Source organism: Rhinolophus hipposideros (genome assembly GCF_964194185.1).
Source record: "Rhinolophus hipposideros genome assembly, chromosome: 1".
Lineage (NCBI taxonomy): Eukaryota > Metazoa > Chordata > Mammalia > Chiroptera > Rhinolophidae > Rhinolophus > Rhinolophus hipposideros.
In genome coordinates, this window is record NC_138047.1 from 34977243 (window position 1) to 35001452 (window position 24210).

At 37.7% G+C, this 24210-nt stretch overlaps 1 protein-coding gene across 4 annotated transcripts in view; it reads left to right on the plus strand.

Annotated features, from left to right (window-relative positions):
- ATP8A1 (ATPase phospholipid transporting 8A1) overlaps positions 1-24210 on the plus strand; it is a 216222-nt gene that overhangs the window by 124866 nt on the left and 67146 nt on the right. For all 4 annotated transcript variants that reach the window (XM_081063840.1, XM_081063841.1, XM_081063839.1 and 1 more), the window contains 2 exons: positions 2383-2521; positions 6008-6072. In XM_081063840.1, the coding sequence (XP_080919966.1) occupies positions 2383-2521; positions 6008-6072 (204 nt within the window). The remainder of the gene's footprint in view (positions 1-2382; positions 2522-6007; positions 6073-24210) is intronic.

The window sequence follows — 24210 nt, forward strand, 5'->3', positions numbered from 1 at the left end:
CTAAACCTTGAAATACAACAACTGTGATGTTGGCGTCGTTGATGCTGGTTCTTCCTTTTCATTCTTGAACTTCTGGATGGTAATTATTCATCAAGTCATAATAGATTTCAAATCTGCTTCCCACTAAAGGTAATAAAATAATATTGTCTTCTTAAAGAATGAAATTTGCCTTCCTGTCTTACATTTGATGTACTAAGAAGTCCTGAATGAAGTGCTTCTAATAGCTGTATAAGTTATTTGGAATATGTTGAAAAGAAAATGGGCTGGTATGCAGCAATTCTTAATAAAATTTGGGTTTGGGAATTCATTTCTTTGGTCATTCACTCAGCAAACATGCTGATATAAAGATGAACAAGACGTGGTCCCTGCTCTTGAACAAAACTACCAGAGCCATACACTTAAACAGCTACTCTTAGTCTGGCACACTGAGATGTACAAAAGGCAAGAGCAAAATTCTATCAGCACAGCAGAGGGGAACACTCGTTTTAAGATGGAAAGGAAAGCTTCAAAGAAGCAATTAAGTATTGAGTTTGGCCTTACAGGATGAGCATGAGCCGCGTTTCTCATGGCAAAGCAATAGGAGGGGTGTGTGTGTGTATTTATACACCTATGTACACACATACACACATGGACATACACGAGTGCATATGCAAGCCCATCTATATGTAAGCATGTGGCAAAGACTTGTTGGGGGGCCAATTTAACACCAGTCCCATCCCCCTTCTGCCTGCCACCTCCACTATGAAGGCTGGGAAAGCTAAAGACTAATAGGGTTGGCCACATTAGACAGTCTGGCCAGTTGGCCATACCTGGAAATATGCTGAGGACTTTTAGAAACTTTTGCTTTTAAAATAAGAGACAGATACAGTTAGTATTACCCCATTTTTGTCTTCTCTGGGGTTGTTAACATTCTAGCTAACAGACACCTTGAGACACTGAGAGAGATCTGGAGAATGAGTTGAGATATGGTTGACTCATCAATCTAATACCCACAGCTACCTACTTCAATACAACTTATGTAAGGAAAACTACATCTTTAGTTAAGCCATTGTATGTCAAATTTTTCTATATAGCCCACAGCATCCCTCATTAATATACTCATAAACTACACACACACATACATTCAGTCTTATATATATTCAGCGTTATTTTCCATGCCTACCAAGACTTGGGACTACTTTTAGACTTCCATTTTGGTGACGAGTAAATATAATAGCACTTAGCATTAGAGGAAAATAGGAAATGGAACGCTTTCTCTGTTATTACCAACCTGGGCATTATCCTTAGTACTTAGTTTCCTTGGTATTTATTCTGTCTTTGTCTTATATTGTAAATAAAAAAATGAAGGCAAGAAAGGAGAGAAAGGTTGAGAAGAAGGATAAATGTTGAAGTGGATCATGCTGGAGGCTAGAGTATGGGAAAATGGGGTAAGACTGAGAGTCAATTGATTGTGGCTTGCAGAGAGAGCGCTGTTGGAAAGGGTGCCCAGCTAGTGAAAATGCCTGGTCACATGATGGAAAGAAAGGTTTCACTCCTAGTCCATCACCGTATCACTATGTATTCAGGACCAAGAACACCATCACCTGTGTCCCTAACAGCCAAGAGATTGTTCTCTGTTTTCCTCTAATTCGACAGATGAGAGTAGAAGCCATTCTTGTTTGTGAGAGATTAGAACAGCTTTCCGCAAAGCATAATATTGGTTATGGTCAGTCTTGTATGAAACATGCCATTTAATGAGAAGAGATGGTTAATGGACTCGGACCTTCTACTATGCAAATGTGAAACAGTGTGAAAAACACTCAACCTGTTCTTTTTTTATAGAGACTAATGCTGTCACTATTGTTCATCATTTCTAATTGTATGTATCGTGTGTGTACATTTCCTGACACTGCCTCAAATTACAATTTAATAGTGTCAGCATATATCCTTATTCTTTTTCAAACAGGTCAGCAAGATTGCTACTTCACTGTGGGGATCTACCATAGCATTTTGTTTCTTTTTCTTAGCTTCTTTTAAACTGATTTTTTATTACCCTTTTCTACAGTGTTGTTGTTGTTGTTTAGAGTCAATTTCTTACATTAGAGAGAAGTAAGGTAAGATGGGTACCTCAGTACTACTGAGTACTAATGGGTCAATTAAAGGTACTGGGTCAATTTCTTGGGTACCTCAGTACTACTGAGTACTAATGGGTAGTATAAAGGTACTGAATGAAAATCAGGGATCCTGAAGAGATAAAAGTCAATGCCATAGTTGTAATTTACACCAAAGTCCACGATTTACCATTAATCTTAGTTTTAAAAGCATATGCACACTTCAATATTTTGTTCTTAAAGAATCTAAACTGGTTTTCTCCTTAACATGTTTGCCACTTGTTTTCCCCAGAACCTTCAGCTACTGGGAGCTACAGCCATTGAGGATAGATTACAAGATCAAGTGCCTGAAACCATAGAAACTCTAATGAAAGCAGACATCAAAATCTGGATCCTTACAGGGGACAAGCAAGAAACTGCCATTAACATTGGTAATTCACCTAATTTAGACTTTAGATTGTGATGCTTTTTAACAGGTTGATACATTTTAGAAGATAAATTTAATATATTTTAATATCTGTAAGATTTGGTATTGCAATATTTCCATATTTGTATTATTGGGCTTATATATCTATTTATGGCCTCAGTGCCCCTTTAAAATTGCAATGGTATATACGCAGCCAAACGTTTGCACTTGCAACCACATAATACCCCTTCACCCCTTTGTATCTCTGCCTACCCCCACATACCATCCACAACTGGCACATGTAGATAACATTTCTACAGTTGTCTCTGAAAGTCTAGAGACTGGGATTATGGCAGGTGGTGTATTAACACTTGTTTATGTGGCTAAAAGTTACTTCTGAGAGAGGAAGTAAGAAGGTTGCCAATTTCCATTCATTCTACAGTTCCTTCCAATTTTTTGGAAAGAGGTTAGGTTAGCTCAGTCTACCATAGCAGAATACCACAGATTAGATGGCTTAAACAACAGGAATATATTTTCTCACAGTTTTGGAGGCTGGAAGTCCCAGATCAAAGTGTCAGTAAGTTTGGTTTCTCCTGAGGCCTCTCTTCCTGGCTTGCAGATGGCTACCTTCGCAGGGTCCTTACGTGGCCTGTCCTCTGTGGGTGTGCATTCCTGCTGTCGCTTCCTCTCCTATAATGACACCAGTCCTGTTAGGTCGGGGCTACACCTTCATAGCCTCACTTTAACTTCTTAAAGGCCCTACTTTGAAATACAGTCACATTGTGTGTTAGGGCTTAAACATGTGAATGGGGGTGGGGGGAACAATTCAGTGCGTAAGAGAGGTCTTACTGAGAAAAAAGTTAGTATTTGGTATTAAAGGCCTATAGTACCAGTACTGTGCAAGAAAATGTCACTCCTTTTTTTCCCCAAATTCAGTAATAGTAGGTTTCCTGAGCACTATAAACATTGATATGGACTCAACCTCTGGATGTTAATGATAATGAATTACATGCAAAACTCTCCCAAAGTTGAACAGTCTATTTCAAATTTTTCTCATCTGTTCACAGCATGAAACCACATTTTTAGAAAGTCATTATTAAGTATCATCTGTCTAAAAACATTTAGCTAATATTCCTTTTAGAAGTGTTAGTAATCATAGTATTCTGTATATATAAAACTGCTACAAATTTGTAGTAAATTGATGTTAATAGAGGAAAATTAATTTTTAAAAAACCCTAAATGTTTAAATGTATAAGCCACACAGGCTGTTGATTTTGATCATATGTGTTATCAGTGGTGTTAGAGACAAAATGGAAAGATGTACAATAATACAGAATGCATTCGAATTGGCAGACCTGAAAAACACAACTCTGATAAAACATGACTACAGGTAGAGAGAGAATACCTGGTGGTAAAGAGTGACATGTGAGGAACATAAGAAATCCTAAAAAATAGCTCAGGATATAGAGCCATTATGAAAGGTCCTACAAAAAGAAGAGTATGGTGATGGTTCCTGGTCACATTTAACTTTTAGAGTCTTGTTCCTAGAAACAAGTAGGTGAGATTCATTCATTCAGCAAACGTTTATGGTATCTATGGTGCCAGTTAAGAGCAGGGAACAAAAGCAACATCTCTACCATCCTGGACCTAAGGAATAGACCATAAAGTAAAACACACAGTATATTAGATGCAATAATTGAGTGCTATAAAGAAAAAGCAGGAAAGGGAATTGTGGCATTGCACAGATGGATTGAGTTTTAAATCAGTCAGGAAGACCTTACTGAGCAGGTGCCATTTAAGGAACAACTTAGGAGAGGGAGTTTGTCACTTGGATGGGTAGGGGAAGCTGTCTTCTGCAGAAAAAGAGCAGAAATGCAAAAGGGAAGAGTAAGAAAAGAGGTCAGCCGCATAACAGAGCCCAGGTTTGTTGGGGCCTCCTAGGTCATTGTCCAGGCTTTGCGTTTCCTCTGAGTGAGATGGGAAACCATTGGACAGTTCTGAACAGGGGAAAGACATGATCTGACTTTCCTATGAAAACAATCAGTATGGCTGCTAGAATGAGAATGGACTCAGAGGGAAGCAAGTGTGGAAGCAGGGGGACTGATGAAGAGGCTGTCACGTGAATCCAGGTGAGACATGGTGGTGGCTTGGACCCAGATGGTAACAATGGAGGTGGTGAGAAATGGTTGGGTTCTGGATATATTTTAAAAGAAGAACCCGCAGGAGTGACTGATAGATTAGACGTAGAATGTGAGAGAAAGAAAGGAATCGGGTAACTCCAAGGATTTTTAGCCGTAGTGACTGGAGGATGGAGTTGCCATTAACCAAAATGAGGAAGGCGAAAGGAGGAGCAGGTTTTGTGGGGGGAGGTCAGGTAGCTGTCCTTGGCTATGTTAGGTGTGAGATGCCAACTGCATAGCTAAGTGTATGCTAGTACTAAGTAGGCACTGGGATGTGAGAGTCTGGAGTTCAGCAAAGAGTCTTAGCAGGAGATATGAGTTCCAGAATAGTCAACGTTTAGGTATTTAAAGATAGGAAGGAATGAGATCACAGAGGGCCTAAGTATAGATGCCCTGTTTCCCCGAAAATAAGACCTAGCCAGACCATCAGCTCTCATGCATCTTTTGGAGCAAAAATTAATATAAGACCCGGTCTTATTTTACTATCATATAAGCCCCAGTCTTATATAATATAAGACCGGGTATAATATAATATAATAATATAATATAATATAACATAACATAACATAACATAATATAATATAATATAATATAATATAATATAATATAATATAATATAATACCTGGTCTTATATTACTAATTTTTGTTCCAAAAGACGCATTAGAGCTGATTGTCCGGCTAGGTCTTATTTTCGGGGAAACACGGTGGTATTAAATATGAGACCAGTCAGCAGTGTTGCCTGTTTTTCTCCAGCCACATCCAGCTGTAGGCAAACAGATTCAGAGTAAGTAGAGTTGGTTTAACGAGCCAGTACTTTTGTTTTGCTTCAAGTACAGCAAAGCAAGAGAAGGCAGGAAAGTAGAGGATGTGATGGCAGTTCCAGGGCAGGGAGATGGTGGTGGATCAGTGGTCTCACTGATAGCCAGACAACCCTCCTGCACCCTTCCAGGAAACAACCATTGGCCCATCTTTTGCTCTTCATGTTGATCATCATGAAGGATTTTCATCCACATTTATTAGTTTTCGGGACATTGAGAGGCATTACTACAGGCTCTTTCCACATTTGTTTATCAAGATAGCCGCAACACACCAGTTCCTGTCCTTGTATTGTATGCCTCCTATAACAAGCAAGACCATTTCTTTTTAAACTTCCTGCAAACCTGGAAAAGATCTGACCAGCATCTTCCTAATAAGACAGATACAATTTTATCTAATAAAATAGATTAAAAACAAAATTTAGGTATTTTTATAGTATTATTACTTTAACAGCTCCACTTCATCTCTCTAGAGAAATTAATTACAGCAATTAATTTACTCTGTTTGGACATAGGACACTCCTGCAAACTTCTGAGGAAGAACATGGGAATGATTGTTATAAATGAAGGCTCTCTTGATGTAAGTAAAATTGTCTTTTTAAAAGATCCTTTCACCACTTAATCAGCTTGTAGTATTCTGTCTTATATTCAGATAGTTGTGAAAGTATTTTATCTTTCTGAGGTTAAAAGATGCCTTACTACTGTTGTTCTGTAACATAATGTACACTGTTGTAAACCACACTGATATAAACCGATTCCAGTTTAATGTCTGTGACAACTAAAAGAAATTGCTTAAAGTTGTGAGACAAAAATAGCTGCATTATGTCAAGTGGTTGCTGAGTGATTACAACTTGTTTGTATCTATCAGGGTATTTTCTATATTAAGCATTTAATATTCTGCTTTATCTACCAATGATAATATATATTTTGCTTCTTTTTCTTTCTTTTTTTAAAATTTAATTGTATAATTAGTTTCAGGTGTACAAAACAACTTAATGATTAGACACTGACACACCTCAAAAAGTGAAAACCGCAATAAGCCTAGTACCCATCTGACACCGTACATAATTATTATAATACCATTGACTATATTCCTTATGCTGTACTTTACATCCCGTGACTATAAATATATGTATGTGTGTATGTATATACATATATATGTAAATATATATGTATGTGTATATAGGTATATATACATATTTAATTATAGTTGACATTCAATATTATTTTATATTAGTTTCAGGTGTACAGTGCAGTGGCCAGGCATTTATATAAACTATGAAGTGATCTCCCTCATAAGTCCAGTACCCATCTGACACCCTACATAATCTTTACAACATTATTGATTATATTCACCGTACTGTATGTCAGATCCCCAACAAAACAGAAAGAGATTCACAGACGTTCTGCTTCTTTTTTAAAAACCTGTGAAAGCTATTGAACAACACAAAATAACCATTCCTAATAGGAAAGTTGTGGGGTTTTTCGAATGTTCTAGCTTCTGGACTGAAATGTAAGTTCCTAGGATGTCTCTTTTTTATGGCTGTGATCACTTGAATTTATATTTGGAAAAGGGGGAAAGATTTGTTAGGTGTACAGTGTGAAGTAAAAGTTAACAAAAATATATGTAGGTCAGATGACCTGTAAATCTTTTAAAGTAAAGGTGACTATTTGTAATTTAAGGTGGAAGACAGAAGAGGAGAGGTGTTTATACAAGTGCCTGAAATAGTCATTGTGACACAAAGAGCAGAGCAAAGAAAATCTGATGATTAGGGATGTTGGTGAAGCCGAGAAGCCAAATATGCAGAAGAGACAATAAAGAGGCAAATGTTTAGAAGTCAGGTATAGAACAGAAATCCTGTGTAAGAAGTATTTGACTTCCGATTTTTAAATTGAAATGATGATCTCTTCATAATTTGTCCTCGAAACCATCCTTGTGATGCCTTTCTCTTTCTCGTGAAATCTTTGAGCAACTTGTAGCCTAGGAATAATACATGATTTTGCAACCATGAAAGTTGCTTACACCTTTACATACTGGAGAAGTACTTTTTGTGAACCAAGTTTTAATCCTAAAAGCACAAACCAACAAAAGCCAGCCTGCAGTTGGAAAACTTTCATTTTTATTTTATTTATTCAATAGGCCCCCAGCTAGGCACTAAGAACACACTACTAAACAGAAGGCTGTGCACTCTGCCCCCTTAGAACTTAGAGTTGTCTCTGCTCTCCACCCCTCACATGTATTAGTTTGGGTTTATTATATCCAAGTTACTGTGTTGTGAAAATTTTTGACTAGGCCAGCCCTCCCAACGCGTACAAATAATAAGGGAGGTAAAATGCATCTGAGTAACAGTGCAAAAAAGATACATAAACAAAGCACATCTTTGCTGTGATCATAGTGTTTAGAGGGGTATTTATAAAGTGCCCTTAGGTTAGGTATAGGTGAGTAATTGGGAGAATGGGGGGTTACCTGAAGCAGAAAGTTATTGCAAGTAAGTTTAAGGCATATTTGGGGCATGAAAGAGGACCATTGAACTTGAACACAACGTTATAATTTTTTCAAGTATTTTTTTGTTTGAATAAATATAAGCACATAGTGTAACATTCAAGTTACAGAAAGAGAAAAGTACAGATGGTAAAAAGTGTACGAGCCCTATACCCAAGCTACCCGGTGTACTTCCCTAGGGACAACCACTAGTTGTAGCTTCTTTTATGTTCATCCAGAGATACTCTGCCCTATCTACAGGATATATGTGTATGTCTATGCACACATCCTTCGTTGTTAAACACAAATGGCAGTATCCTGCCCACACTACTTTGTACTTTGCTTTTCTCATTTCCTGTATCTTAGCAATTTTCTGTAATCGTGTGTATGAAGCTATCTAATTCTTTTTTAATGGTGACCCAGTATTTATAAGGTATCTGTAAAGAAATGACACATGGAGTTAAAATTGGAAACGTAATCTCACGTCAGGTGAGGAAGACTGTGTCAGGTTTGAGACTTTGCCCTCAGAGGCAAGAGGAGCGACTTCCTGAGCCTCTTCGAAGAGGTAAGGTGTTTAGGAGCAGTTGTACATAAGCAAATTAGGAAGGATAGGAAGGCATGGGGTGCAGGCAAGGGACTAGGAATAAGAGTGCGATAAGAGGAAATGGGGGCACCAGTGCCCGAGATGTGGTGTGAGAGAAATGTAGGGAGACCTATCCCACGTGGTCCCTGGAGAAGGAGCCACCAAGGGTGCTTCCAGCACTAAGTTGCAGTTGTTCACAATTTTGCAAAACCCTCCGTGGAAGCATTCCTATATCCCTGTAGGCGTGTAGGCCTCTGTTAGTAACATGGGTTATACGTGGTACACGGTGTTTCTGACACTGGAAGGAAATCAGAGGTAGGACCTGTGACATTGAAGCCAAGGCATGGTGAGCCATGCTCGATTTGACGTATGATTCCTTTTATCAGCATTTAGGCTTTCAGCTAAATACAGAGTATGGTAACATTGCTTATTCTGTTTTCATCTGTCTCATCATTTATCTCCAACTCTTGAATAAACATGTTCTTTAAATGATTTAAGCATCAAGTGATGTAAATAGTAATCTCAAGGGGAAAAAACATGAAATACCAAAAATATTCAATGTACTGCATCATATATTGTTAAGACAATGGCATTTGTTTTCATTTTGAAGTTTCCCAGGTGGTAACGCAAAAGTCATAATCACCCTGAAAGGTATGTGCCCTGCCTATTTCTATTGGAGCAAACAGAGATAGGCGTCTCAATGGAATCCTGAATGTCAGTGAAAGCAAGGACCACGTCTGTCTATGTTGGTTTTGTTGCAAGTTTTGCCCAGCATATTGCTTAGCACCTAGTGAGTACTCCATAAATATTTGAGAAGTGAGTCACTGAGTAATTTTAAATTAAGGGCTTCCTTTAATAAAACAACAGGTTGTATATCAGTTTTAAATTTGGTAGTAATCAATCGTGTCTAATGTTTTAAAAGGAAAGTGGCTAGAATTGGCCTTAGCAGTTGAAGTGACAGTTTTGTGTGGAAGACCACAGGCAAACACTGTGGCTGAATGGATTAACACTAATTGGTCCAGCTCTAGACTACCAACCATTCCCGAACCGCTCTCTGCGGGAGGTTTTTCTCCAAGGGAGTTAAGTGGTGACTACAAATCTAGCTGTTAGGGTCAGACCGGTTATGGTGCACTCATTGCTTCTCAGCAGGAAAGGAAACATCACTTTGCATAGCTCCTTCAGATCTTGTGTCATAAAATCCATGGCTGAGATTTCAGGCAAATCATTAGATATGCCGGAATGCCTGTGGGTAAATCACTGTTTATTTTTTTCATTGCCATGGAAAAGAAAAGCATCCGTGTTCAGATTGTACTGATGATAATTAAATATGGGCTTATCATTCCATCAGCACAAAGAATAATTACCATTTAAGTAATAAACTTAGGGACATGTCTTAGAAAATAAGTTGTGGGTGTGTGTTTTGTCAAGTGACAATTTTAACGAAGGTACTCGAAATATTCCGTGAAATAGCACAGTAGTTAAGAGCACTGTTCTGCCCTAACTTGCACAGGGAACCCTGGGCACACTGGAAATTAGATAACTTCTTTGAGCCAGTTTTGCTGTCTATAAAGTGAAAATAATGTTACCCTTGGCACAGGATTGGTATGGTTAGCACAGGGCGTGACACATATAAAAAGATGTTATGAAATTTTGTAGAAAAATAACATTTCAATAGCCCACCAGTTGTTTTGTATAATCATTTTTATTACAAAAGATATATTACTTTCCCATCTTTTAATTTTTTCCTAAGATAGCAAGTTATAAATGTAGATCTTCTTTCGTGTAAGTGATGCATATTGCTATAAACTCTTCAAATTTTCTACCCAAGTATTATTAATATTACTAATACTGTTAAAATTTTAAAACTGAATCTTTTTTTATATTGAACGTGTATAAATAAATTATCATATTTGAGGCTCTTAAATTTCCAAGTAGAAAAATCTTTCTCCTGGTGATCATGGTAATAAAAATCATTGTCTTCCCATAATCCAGCTCATCCCCCCCGCCCTAAAATGCCATTTGGCTTTCTAATTTTCTCATTTTGAGTTTTAATATGATTATGCTTCTTGAAAAATTAATGACTGTTCAACCTTTTTTTGAACCTTTAAATAAATGTATAAAACCAAACTACAGTTGAAAATGCAAACAGAATAGAAGTCTTGCTCTTCAGATCTAATATGGAAATCTGACTGGCTTTGCTGCCTCTGCCTACTCAGCTTCTTTCATAGCAAGAGAAGAGCACCCACAGGTAGTATTATGCCCAGAGCAAAGCTGGGTGCTCACTCCCATAACCTACCAATCTACTGTCAGGTGCTGATAGAGCCAGCAAAAGAGTTTCTTAAAAAACGTGATCATGTGTATATATATATATATGTATGTATATATATATATATATATATATATATATATATATACATATATGTATATATATACATATATATGTATATACATATATATACATATATATGTATATATATACATATATATGTATATATATACATATATATATTATTTTAATTTAGAAAGTAAGAATTTAATGGATATGCATCATTAAAAATCCTCTAAAGTTAATCAAAATCAGATACTTATAATAAATAATTACTTAATCAGTTAGATTAATTCATATCATGCTACTTTGAACCCCGTTATTGGGGGGTTCTGATTATGTTCTTGGTATAAGGCATTTCCTTAAGGGTCTAAAAAGGCAGGAATGTCAAATTAGTGGCTTGAATGGTATATTGTACTTCTTCCCTAACTCCACCCCAGAAATCTCCCACAGACTTCTCAGAAACCCTACAGGATTCTTCTAACATCTCTTTTATATCTTTGGTTTGTCATAAAGTAATTTGTTCAAATAAATTTGTTTAGAGTCTGTTAAAACTAGAAACATCTAAAAATGTGAACTAGGAACTAGGGAATCACATACATGACCTATTTTTACTTTCCAGTGTCTACTTAGGGTCTTCTTTCAAAATGTTCTGAAACAATTCTGGAATGATTGGGTTTATATTATATTAAGGACTGTGGTTGTTATACTATTCAAATCCCCCATAGCATACCAACTCTTTGAATCTCTGGAAATACTTTCAGACAACTCAAAATATTATTATTAATTTTTTAATCAATATAGTCTTTCTTCAAAAAGGTAGAGAAATTTTGAAGACTTGTTTCATTGAGATAGCTCAGGACTTTACTACCCTCATCCATCAAGTCTAGGGTGCGTGGGAAGGACTATAATTTCTTAAGCCACTAACTCTGTGGGTGCCAGAACAGTGTTTCTTGAGTCTTACCTGACATACCCTTAACCTGGTTCTCTCCTTCTTCTAGCATTTCTTTTATATGGAGAATTGTGGGACCTGTCCTGGGCAGTAGGGCTGGATCTTAAATCCATTCTTACTGTTTTTCCTCCTCTTCTCTACTGTCTGGCTTCCCCAAGAAACAAAAAAAGGCAGAGAGGAAATTTATTTACCATGCATTTGTTGAATCCACAGGAATGATGATTAAACATGCATGTAAAGAGCTTGGAGAAATCAACCTCCTCCACGCCAAGTCCAAAGGCTTCCAGTGTTCTTAAGTTCAACTCCTGAGAAGCCCTGCCCACCTCTCCTTCTGACCTGGGCCCAGTTTTTCTAGATTGTCTCTGCTGCTGCTGACATTCACATTCAGCCTGAGCAGGAGTCAGCACTTGATATGTGGGTAGCAGTGTCCAGATCCCAAAGGAAGATACAGCTTGCTGACTTTCTGTGAAAAGGGAACTCCACACCCCTACATTCCGCATAGTCATAAGAAAAACACTGGCTTAAGTTTATGAAATGCTTAATTTTTGTAGTAGGTACTAGACGAAGGACTTTACAGGGATTCCTAAGCAAATAGAGATTTCTGGGCCTCAGCTTCCAGCGACTCTTATGAAACGAGTAATAATCACATTCATCTCTAGGGTGTTGTGAGGATTAAACAAAACAATACCTTTGACATACTATGAAACAATGCCCAGTATTTAGTAAGCACTTTAAAAATGTAGACCATTGTCATGATCATCATTATTATTATTTCTTTGAGCATTATTATTCCTGGGGGGGAAGGGAGAGAGTTCCTTGTTGCCATCTACCGTAAGGTGATTTTAAATAGCCACCCTTCTGTCTAAAATTCCTCTGCTTAATTTGAGACAATGACCCCAAGCCAGCCTAGGTTTGGTTATGGATACCAATGTTTCCCCTCACTGATATTTTGATATTAACAAGTATAGGAATATATGTTTTTCAACACCACAGTAAAAGAAAGCCTTTACGTGACAGTACTGCTCATTTTTTTCTAGCTGAATTTGATTTTCTAACACCATGTAAGCTTCAACTATAACTTACAGAACATTCATGACATAAATGGTGAAGTTGTCATCTATACCCTTTTAAGTTCTACTTAAATGTATTATGCAGACAAACCTCACTGTTTGGGGAACCAGCCACTGTTGAATGGCCTCTGAAAGAAATCCAGAATAAGCAAGTTACTGACTTAACTCCAGAAAAAGAGGGAGAAAATGAGAATTGGGGCTACTTCAGGTTTAGTCTTGATATGTCCCATGAGTCTAATACAGTACATTTTGTATTGCTTTGAAAAATAGTTTAGGCAGGTTTCAAACCACACTGAGTTTTCTTCCACTGCTCGCATTGGCTCTTTAGTAGCATGAGTTTTCTTTGACCAAAATCAGCAAAGCTGTTTTTCACCTTTTTGGCCTGAAAATTTTAAGATTTTAGTTTAACTCTTAAGGTGTTAATGAATCCCTATCAGAAGCAAAAAATTGGTTTTTATAATGTCCCATTGCAAGATTTTTGTTCAAGTACTCTCTGGCACACTGCCTACTCCAAGTATCTCTCAGTGAAGAAAGCCAACTTTGTTACGTTTGAAAGAAATGGGTTAGCCAAAAATGTAAACATTACAAAAAATGAAAATAACATATGAACAAATAATCTGTTCTTTTTTTCCTCTGATTTACGACTGTGTCTGCCACAAATCCAAGTCTGCGTTGTAAAAGTTCCATCATACCCATTGTTTGGTCTCGTAAGAACTGAATGTGTCCACTTATCTTAAACAAAATCCAGTAAGCCTGGCGTGTGTGCAAACCCCTAAGTGAAATTGTTCACAAATTCAAATGTGTGTCTGTTTTGAGAAATTCTTCCTCCTCCAGGCCTGAAGATGCTTTCTCTCTTGTTTTGGCTAAACATCTAAGCTCTTCCAAAAGCTTCCTGAGACCTAGAATTACAGATAAGTGCTTTCTAACCAGTCTGCCCCTTGCCACTCACCCCACAATTCGTTGACATTTCTGAGGGGACGGGCCATGCCTTGTGATTTTTTTTGCATCTCTGCCACCCATATCTTTTGATGAGTCAGCACAACCATAACATTGGCAGTTTTTAGGAAACCCACTATGTTTCCTATAACCCACAGGTATATCTGCATACGTTAGTCTCTGCTCCTATGAAGCTGGTGGTGTTTTCTCAATTTCAGATAGAGATTTGAGTTCATATAACCAGCGATTGCAGGATCCTGGATTTCAGCCTACATTGGACTTAGGTCCACGCTGTTTGTTCTTTTTGTTTTTAAATAGACATACCTTCTCCAGTGGCAGCAGGGACTCACTCACAGAAGGAAGCATTCTGGGAGGTATTTTCTAACTTGTCCCTACCTCCTTTCCCATTCACTGCCAGAACTACAAAGCAGCTGAAAGAGGGATGCTCTTCCAGAAAAGGGTGGTGTGTGGGCATATCTTACGTTTATGGAATTCAAGCTAGACCCTTTATTTTGTTTTACTCATACCATTAAACCTAAGATTTTATTGAATGAACGTACATATAAAATAATGTCAATGGTGTATGTTTCAGATGTGCGCTGAGAAAATACAGCGGATGACGATTCTTATGTATTCCTACATTAATTAATTCAAACCATTAAGATAATGGGCCCAACATTAGCGTTTTGTGGTTCTGGGTAATAATTTCTCACGGCCCCGGTTGTTACTGTCCCCAAACCGTTGATTTTGTAATTTGCTTATTTTCAAAAAAATCAGTTGCAGTCTCTTCCTGGCTGAACTGAAGGCAGTAGAAGAGACTGGATGTCTGCCGCCCCAGTTCCTCCAGAATGCTTCCTTCAGCATTTGAGTCACTGCCGCCACTGGAGAATATTTAATACCAAGCTCAAAATAAGTGTTTAGGGGGCTTTCAGTGGTGGTTTAAAATAATTACCATGAGGGCTTTGGTAGAAGCCTTTATCCACAAAACTATTTAAATTATATAATTATATCCCCTACCTCACTCTTCCTTCCTTTCCCTGGATTTGTCTCTGTTTGCTACATGCCCCCACCCCAACACTGAAACATAAACTTGGACCCAGATTCAACACTTCTGTGCCTCTCTCTCTAGTGTACCCTAAGTGAGACTAGATGCCTCACAGGCGTTATTTGCCTGATGGAACCTATCATAATCCCAAATCCCAAACCTCTACTCAGAGGCCAAGAGCAATTTACCCAGTGCTACAACTTCCTCTTCTTACCTTCTTCCATTTTGTAACCCTTCACCTTTTTTCGATGGCATGACCCCACTGGGAGATTGGACCACTTCCTCAATTACAGTGTTTTATATCTACTCCGGCCCTAGAAAGCCCATTCTGTGTATCAGTGAAGCATGGAATGTTTTTGTCTGTTTTCCCTCTCCAATATATTTAGCAATATGTATTGATTAAATGCATTTGCTTGGCTGTCTTCCACTAAGCTGTTTGGGAGGACCTATTTGACCATATGTTTTTAATAATTTCACCTTCTGTCTGTCCTTACCCATTTTGGAGAAATTACTTTATGCTGATTTGGTTCTATATGAATATGTTTTTAAAGGTTACATTCTAGTATAGTCTGGGAGTTTAGAAATACCAAAACTTTTTAGTCAAAAACTATGTCCGAGAGAGCTAGTGATCCTGACAGGGATGAATACAAAATGGACCGGTTGCATATAAATGTAGTTTCTCTCTACTCTCGAACAACTCTTTCCAACTTACTACAGCCTGCAGTAGCTGAAGCAGTGGTTGGTATATGTGTTGCATGGGGGTATCTGGAATGTCTAGTGTCCCACTACATCAGTTACACATTGTCGAAAGAGAAGTAATGCCCAATGGTTTATTCATGTTGCTATTATATTATGAGAGTCACAAGTCACTCTTTAAGAATGTGCTAACATTGTCCGTACTTGATATGGTCATAAAATATTATTAAGAATGTCCTTGGAATATTCTGTGAATTTGTAATTTTAGGGTGTGAACATTTGAAGAGTGTAAAAGCAGAGAAAGAATGAAACATTATTTGGTCATAAATTTGTAAATACTTTATATCTTAAATGATGACGAGATGGGGCTACAAACTACCAAAACAGTTAACAAAATATGTGTTAGTTTAAGATTATATATATATATATATGTATTCATTTAAATATTCATTTAAATATATAAATATCCATATATATATATATACATATATATATATATATATATACACTCTTATTTGTCCTTTTAAATGAATTTATAATCAGTTTTAAAAGGTGGACCCTTAGCAAACTAAAGTAAGGGTTTCTTTTACCCCCCAACGTGTATTTATCCGCTTTAAAAACAATCATTACCTGATAAGTTGATAGTGTTATATCTGAAGAACATGTCGGCAAACAAGACCTCTTTGTTTTCTTTATCATTGTTTTAAACCTAGTATTTACGAAGCACTCACTTATATGTAATCTAACATATATATAATTTTATGTTTTTTATGGGCACTTAAAGTCTAACGTGTATTGATATGATCGTCTATGCCAAAAACATACAGATAATAAAAAAGAAACATCAAATCAGTTTGTAACTTTCGAGTTATTTTCAGCTCAAGTGTTGCATCAGGTTAGAGATAGAAATTCAGAGACAAAGAACACCAGTCTAGGTTAGTACAGAAATATTTGTCCTCCTACCAGGTACCAAGGGCTATGTGCCATTTGAGAAGAAAGAATGCTCTGTCTCCTAGAACTGAGGGGAAGACGGGTTTCAGATACTTTGTATGTAGTGGAAGAAGAAGCTCGTAGAATTGTGTTAGCGGTCAAAAGGTAGACTGAGATAAAATTGCTAGTGGGAGAGATCAAAAGCAAACTTAAAATTATCTCAGGAGTACCCCACTTAGATTGCACTGATGTTGGGCAGTGCTGGACAGTTTGTGGATCTTTCTTCATCATATGTTGGTACCTCCATCAGACCTAAAGTCAGAAGAAAGGAAAAAACTAGTCTGTCTTAGATGTTAGCTGTGAACGAAACACTGTGCAGGGCTCTTGACTCACAAGTAAAAGGAGTTAGCACGTTTTGTCACCATAGTAACCCTATAAAACAGATATGAACCCAATTTTATAAATGAGAAAAATTTGATTTAGAGAAGGTAAGCAACCTGCCTAAAGAAAGATAGTCATAAGTATCATACCACTGATTCAACCCGAGCCATTCTGATCGTCAAATAAAAGAACAAAATAGTGAGGTGGTATATTAGAATACATTCAAGGTGTGACACTTAAGTTCACAAATTCATCCTGGTGCTACATACCTCAGTGCTGAATATCACTACAGTCCCCTTCGAAGTACTCCCCTTCGGAAGCTATGCACCAACTCCAGCCCCTAGTCCACCCCTCAAAGCAATTTTGGAACTGTTTTTCTGGAATGGCCATCAGGGCTGTCATCGTATTACCCTTGATGTCCTGAATGTCATCAAAATGTCTTCCTTTCAATATTTCCTTTATCTTCCGATAAGAAAGAAGTCATTGGGGGCCAGATCAGGTGAGTAGGGAGGGTGTTCCAATACAGTTATTTGTTTACTGGCTAAAAACTCCCTCACAGACAGTGCCGTGTGAGCTGGTGCATTGTCGTGATGCAAGAGCCATGAATTATTGGCGAAAAGTTCAGGTCATTTAACTTTCACGCAGCCTTTCCAGCACTCCCAAATAGTAAATTTGGTTAACTGTTTGTACAGCTGGTACAAATTCATAATGAATAATCCCCCTGATATCAAAAAAAGTTAACAACATCATTGCAACAAGTTCGGGAACTTAATTGTCAGACTTCGAATATACTCCTGGCAAAAAAAGTTTACTGATAGACCATGAAATGAACTTAACTGGACACTTTTCATATAACATGCAATATATTCTTTCTAGAACACAGAGCCTATCTAGCCATCTGATCCAAAAGTGTTTTGGGGTTCTTGGTGTCTTAGTTTGGTTAAAATTATTCTTTATTTCTCCTTTAGCTTTGTTTCCTTTTACATCATTAAAGACTTTTTTCAAAATAAAACACTTAATATTTTCTTTTCAAGGAAGGTGGAAAAGGTATTTCATTTTTACTTTATACTTCACATCCACTTGAAGGGGAGTAGAACCTTGAGTTCTCAGCCATAGGGTGTATTTTGGCTTCTGGAACTTTCATTCTTTACAAGTGGCTTCATCATTTTGTCCCAAACTTACCAGTGCCCAAAGCCTCATGTGATCCCTGTGGCCAGCTTTGATTTATAATACGTCTTAATTTTTATAGCTGCATGTGTGAATGTTATATGTGGACAATGGTTTTCTCTACACTGATTGGTAACTTGTACACATCCGCTGACAGGGTCTGAGAAGTTACATTACAGTGGCCCAGCCTCTCCCAGCGAATCTTGTTGAAGCAGAGTCACTGTCTTTGTTCAGCAAGATTCCTGCCGGTGTTTTCCTATAACATTGTGTCACATTTTGCTCTTTATATGGAAAGTATGTGAAAAGAGAAACCTGCAGTGCTGATACTAAAGTAAGAGGTACAGGCTTCATACTTAAGTCTATCCTGACAAGAGTGAAAGCTGTGTGTCTTCCAAAGTTTTTCATCATTAACCCCAATTGCATGCTTATTTCACTTAATTGGTGGTGAACTGATGAATGAAAAGAAACAAATCCAAGAACAATGAAATATATTGTTAAATATTGTTGTCTGAAAGTCAAAGTATAGTTAAGAATTTTGATATTTTTGTTGTTGTTGTTCCTGGGAATAGAATCCTCCTTATAACATAAGTTTATCCTTTGACCTGCACACATTTAACAGATTCCCAGGAAAAAATATAAATGCTAAGTACTTGTTTATATTAAGACCCAAACACCAACATAAAGCTTGTGGTAAATAAGTATAGATGTACTTTTTCCTTTTAACTTCTGCTGTTTGGGCTTAGCCTTGCTGATGACACCCCCTGGGGTATAGGTTAATGATTGCACATTATTTACTGTCACTATAAGTAACTGTGGCCCTGGAGCAAGGTGTGGAAGCCACTGCCGTTAGGTGTTGCGTGTTAGACTATTTCTCTGTAATCCTCACCTCGTCTCTGCTGGTTAGACTTGGCTAACCAGGCTTCTAGTCAGAGGTTAGAGGCTTTTATTTTCCTTTAACTCAGGGGTATTTCCACATTCTCTACTAGGGAGTTCCTTGGATACATTTCTAAGTCTGTCTGTCCTGTAAACCTCTGATGAGAATCAGGAAAAAAAACCCAAAGGCTAGAAGCTGGAAAGTGCCATTTTTATGCAGGTGCTTTGTGCAACATTACATTTTGGGCCATCAAAAACATAGTTGGTAGGTGGCCTAACATGTTCTTTGTACATCTGGCCAATGGGTTCTTTAAGCTATTCCAAGAGGAGTTTTTGCCAAAATGAAAATGACAATGACATCTTATATGTTGTGATCCTTTCCAAACAAATCAGGGCTTTCGATTTATTTCACAAAAATTTTCTGTCTATCATTTAAAATGTGTCAGATTTCATTGTCTCGGTGCCTTCTGTGATTTTTATCAAGGGTTTCCTTGGTAAAGTTCCTATAAACATAATGAAAAATCTTACCATAATGCTGCCAGTCTCTGATTTCTTTAAGATTGTTGTTGTCTTATGAACACGTTATCTATTTTGCCAGGCTATACCTAAAGATTCTAATGGAACTTTATCAAGGCCTTCTAGTCATCCTTGTGAGGAATTCTACGCGACCTAATTACCTACCAAACATCTTTCTATGTTTTTCTATTCCAAGCATGTGTCTTATAAACCAAATACATACTGTTTACTTCTCATTGGTCCACTGTTATGCAACCTGACTTAATCACAGAGTTACTAGTCTGGGTGTTGATTCTATTGTATTCTTTAAACAATTTATATTATTTGAGACAGAAGTAGATGTTGGATCATAACTTTCACTTTATTCTCCATTTTTTTCTATAATAAGAAAAGCATATTAACATTTTATTTATTGTCTAATTAAGAGTATCCAACATTATACAGGAGTTTTATAAGCAGTGGAAAATGTCCTCAAAATGTCCTCAGCATGGTCACACAAGAAATTCCTTGTAACTTCCCACAATGTATTCTCCAGTCGTTAATAACTTTGTTATTCTTTCATTCCCAAGCTCTTATTTATTTTATTTCATCTCTTCATCAAGGGCCTCTGTCTTGAAAGGAAAAGAGAGATAAAAACAGATAAGCTACTGTGTATGTCATGCGACGGTGTATAAGTATAAACCAAGGATTTGGACAGCCCAAAAGATGAACTTATTCATGTCACCTGAAGGACTCAGGAAAAGTGGGGTCAAAGGACTATTTTTTGGTTTATTTATTTGTTCCGTGTTTTTAGTATGTAATCTTGAAGTGAAAAAAATAATAATAAAAGAGTGACAATGGGGAGATAAAGACTCGAGAGAGAAGTGAGAGAAACAGAGTTGAGAAAAGAAGACATTTCTTCCCCTGGCTCAAGAATTAGGGAGAATTGGGTAAAGGGAAATTTTTAAATCAAGAGGGAAAAATCAAGGGACTTCTTTCTGGTATAAATGTTCTCAGGAAAGCAGGTAGATGTTTGCTGAAGTGACGGGGGCCAAATTTGTAAACTTGGAAAAATTCTGGAGTGGAAAGGAAAGGTATGGAGGGGCCTCTGGGAAAAATGGAACCCACTAGCCATGGATAAAAGGCTAGATCAGCTGTAATGAGCACCCTTAGAAAAGGAGAGCTGGAGAGCCTGCTCTCCTGGGGAGGGGGTGTTTTCCCTTCTGTGTTGTCAAGACTAAGAACCAAGGAGAATAGTGGCTGTGGCCTGAATTGTGAATTGTCAAGGCAGGAAAGCATGGTAGGAGGTCCAGGGGCTGCGGACTTCTAATGAGCGCTATGCTGTGTGCAGGGCTATGGGTAGAGAGCACAGAGGGGAATGGTTGACTGGCGTGTCCACATGGGGTCCAGTTTATGAGATCCCACTTTCCCTGTAGCTCCCTCTTTTTCCTGGATCTCCACCTGGTAAGGCACCTGAATCCCGGCCTTGCCGCCTGCCTGTCTGTCTGTCTCCCCAAAGTGCCTTTGCTTCTGACTTTCCCTGATTATGGCAGCAGATGCTCCTTTTCTGTCAGCCCACAAAGAAGACTGTCCACGCTAGGAGATACGGAGCTTTTATTTTGTTGTACTGTGTGGTCTTTTATTCTTTTTCTGATTTAGCGTCTCATTTATGTATTTTCACTTTCACATGTCGCTAAGTTTAAATGTTTAAACATTTCCCCGTTCAGTAGCCAAAAAGAAAACAAAGCAACAGCGAATATAGTAATAAATTTATTTCTAGCTACAGGAGATAAGCTTCCATGCAGTAGAGACATAAAGTATGGCTCCTGGGCTTAGAGGAGAAGCAATAAACTTTCATACATAAAAGAATTTTAAAATGCTCCTAGCAGTATAAAGAAGGGCAAAATATAACTTGTAACTGGCAGCACACAGCCAACACGAGAGCTACTTACGAAAGAAAACTGAGCTAATATAAGAAAATGGTTGCAGCTTTTCTGTTGTTTGTTACCTTGCACCCTAGGTGGGCTGGCTGGAGAATTCACTGGGAAGTTTTTGACTTTCCTGAAATGTTGTCTCTATGACATCTCTATGACATCTCCCGTTAGATTCGCTGAAGATCTGTGATAATCACCAAGGGAACCCGAGAATACTGCTGCCACAAATAAGAGAGTTCTCAACAAATGTTAAGGTGTTAGAGAACACCTTCAAACGGAGGGAAAGTGGGGCACACTGGACTGCATCCGACAGTGTGGTTAATGAGGAAGCTTGCACAGCTCAGATGTTGACTTGACTTTCAGTCTTACTCTGCAGTTGATCTTTAAAGAAATCTGAAATCCTCTGAAGTCCAGCTCAGGTTTCATTTGGGTTTCCAGTTCAGGAGACATTTGGACAAAAACTGAAAAAAAAAAAATGCACTGGCGTTTTAGTGAGCAATGCTTTGGTTTGAAAGGCTATTGTACTAATGGATTATTCTCTAGAAAATTAAGGAGCAAGCAAGCGAATACCTCTCTCTCCTCTCTTTTTCACTTCTTCCTTCCCTCTCCCCTCTCCCTTCTCCCTCTTCCTCTCTCAAATCAGAAGCGATAATAGAGGGGGAAATGGGGTGCTGCCAATAGGATGAAATCGGAATTTATCAGTGCTCTCATTCAATAAATGTGTATTTCCTAAGCATCTGTAATTGCAGGCACTGTGTTTGTCACTGGGAAACGGGTCTCTCCCCTCAAGGACCTGAGGGCTGTGCTAGCGGAGAGTGAGTTACACCTGGCAGCATGGAGGGGGTCTGGGAGCGCTTGGTAGGGAAAGCTTGGTTTAGAAGGTAGTTGTGAAGGGAAATTGAATGAATGTCAGTTGGGCTTAGATTGGGCCATTTTAAGAAGTTTGGGATATATCGTGTAGACAGTAGGAAGCTTTAGAAAAAAATTAGAGCAAGAAGAGACATGACTTGTGTTTTAAAGTTGTTTTATGAAGAGAAATCTCTGTTGGCGGTAAAGATGAGATGAGACACAGATGATGCGGGCTCTCAGGAAACCCAGAGGGAATGTGTGGGCATTCCATTTATAATTTGCTAGGCCTGGTACTGTCTGAAGTTGGGTTTGTTTTTGCTGGATTGTGTAGAGAATGACAGGCTAGCACAGAAATTTAATTCTCAGTTTCTTTTCACTACTTAGTAGCCCTGTGTTTGTGGGCAAGGAACTGTAAGTCTCATGTTTCTCATCTGCAGAATGGGGATAACAGTAGGGTGTCCTGCATAGGATTGTAATAATTTTAACTGAAGTGTTGTATCTGTATGGGTAGCCCTTAGAACCAATATCGTTTCGTTTTATTTTTATTTTTTATCGATTCATTGATTTGCATGTTCATATAATCCATGTGAAGACATAGATGGTTTTTGAAAAATCCAGGGTAATCTATCAATTGTCATTGGGAAATTTTGCTTGCAGAATTTTACCAACAATTTTGAACTCGTTTTCTTAAGTCACCTTGGGCCAAAAATTTCCAGCAGCAAATAAGAGGGTGAGGCCTATAAATTAACACAGTTACTTCCCCTCTATGTGAAGTGTGAACCGTAAACTTTGCAAAGAATGCTGCTGTGTGGTGGTCCTTGGTATCAGTGTAACAGGGAACAGGGGAAATGTTAAGTAAAGTTCCAGTACTGGGAAAATTGGGCAGTCTTACTTTACAGTACAACGCGGTTCTATTATTTTGATAAACAGTTTCTGAGATTCCAGAACATAGTGTGAACCACATTTAAATATGATTGCAGAAACACCTTCCAAAATCCCCCATATAAAATTTTAATTACCTATGCCTTTGCTTCCATCTTTGTGAAAATAACTTTGAAATGACTATACCACATTCTGAAATTGGAACAATAATTATGTCTCCCATGAACATAATAAAAATTATTATGAGTATTTTTATTGTAGGCAGTTCTATTCTATAAATATATATTTGTATTTATTATATAAATAGCTGCAGACTTCGATATTAGCACTCAGAACAAAACGCTAATAAGAGGGAAATGGTTCCTTATATTTCCTTGTGCAGAGGCCATGTTCTGTTTCTTCACAAGGTCAGGGTTCTTGTGAAACAGCAAATTTGCCCCGTTAGGTGATAGGAAGGGTCTATAGGATTTGGGGAGAAAAACTAAATATCCTGAAACGTTTTGCTTTTGAAAAGCTGGGAAAGCAAGCAGTGTTTGATAGACAAACACAACTTTGTATTTGATAGACAAATACAACTTCTCTTTATAGTTGAGGTGAACAAAGCTTTCCTTGACACTAAAGGTTTTTATTGTGCCTGAACGTGAACTCTTCATTGGTGGAAGGGGTTCTTTTATTTGATCCATCAAGATTACCTAGCCACATGTCACCGTCCCCAACTAAACTACAGCATCATGAAATCACAATTAAAGTTACAGAAGCCAATTCATAAAGTGGCAAGAGATTACAGATACTGCATTATCTCCTCTTGGTTACTGGGAATTAATTTTCAATAACAATGAGTACTTCTGAAAGAATACCCATAAATTATATCAGTTATATTCTCCGACTTTTCCCCTTGATTCACATCTAAGCAATTTTGACTAGTTCCTACATTAGGACAGTGTCATTTTTTTTAATAACATGATTTACTGGGAATATTTTTGCCAGATTGTGATTGTGTGGTTAAAATACTGAACAAAGATTACAGAGGAATGGGTGATTTGTAATCTAGTCCCAACCCTATAAGAACACATGTATGACTTCAGGCAAGTAACTTGCTTTTCCTGATAATGTTTGT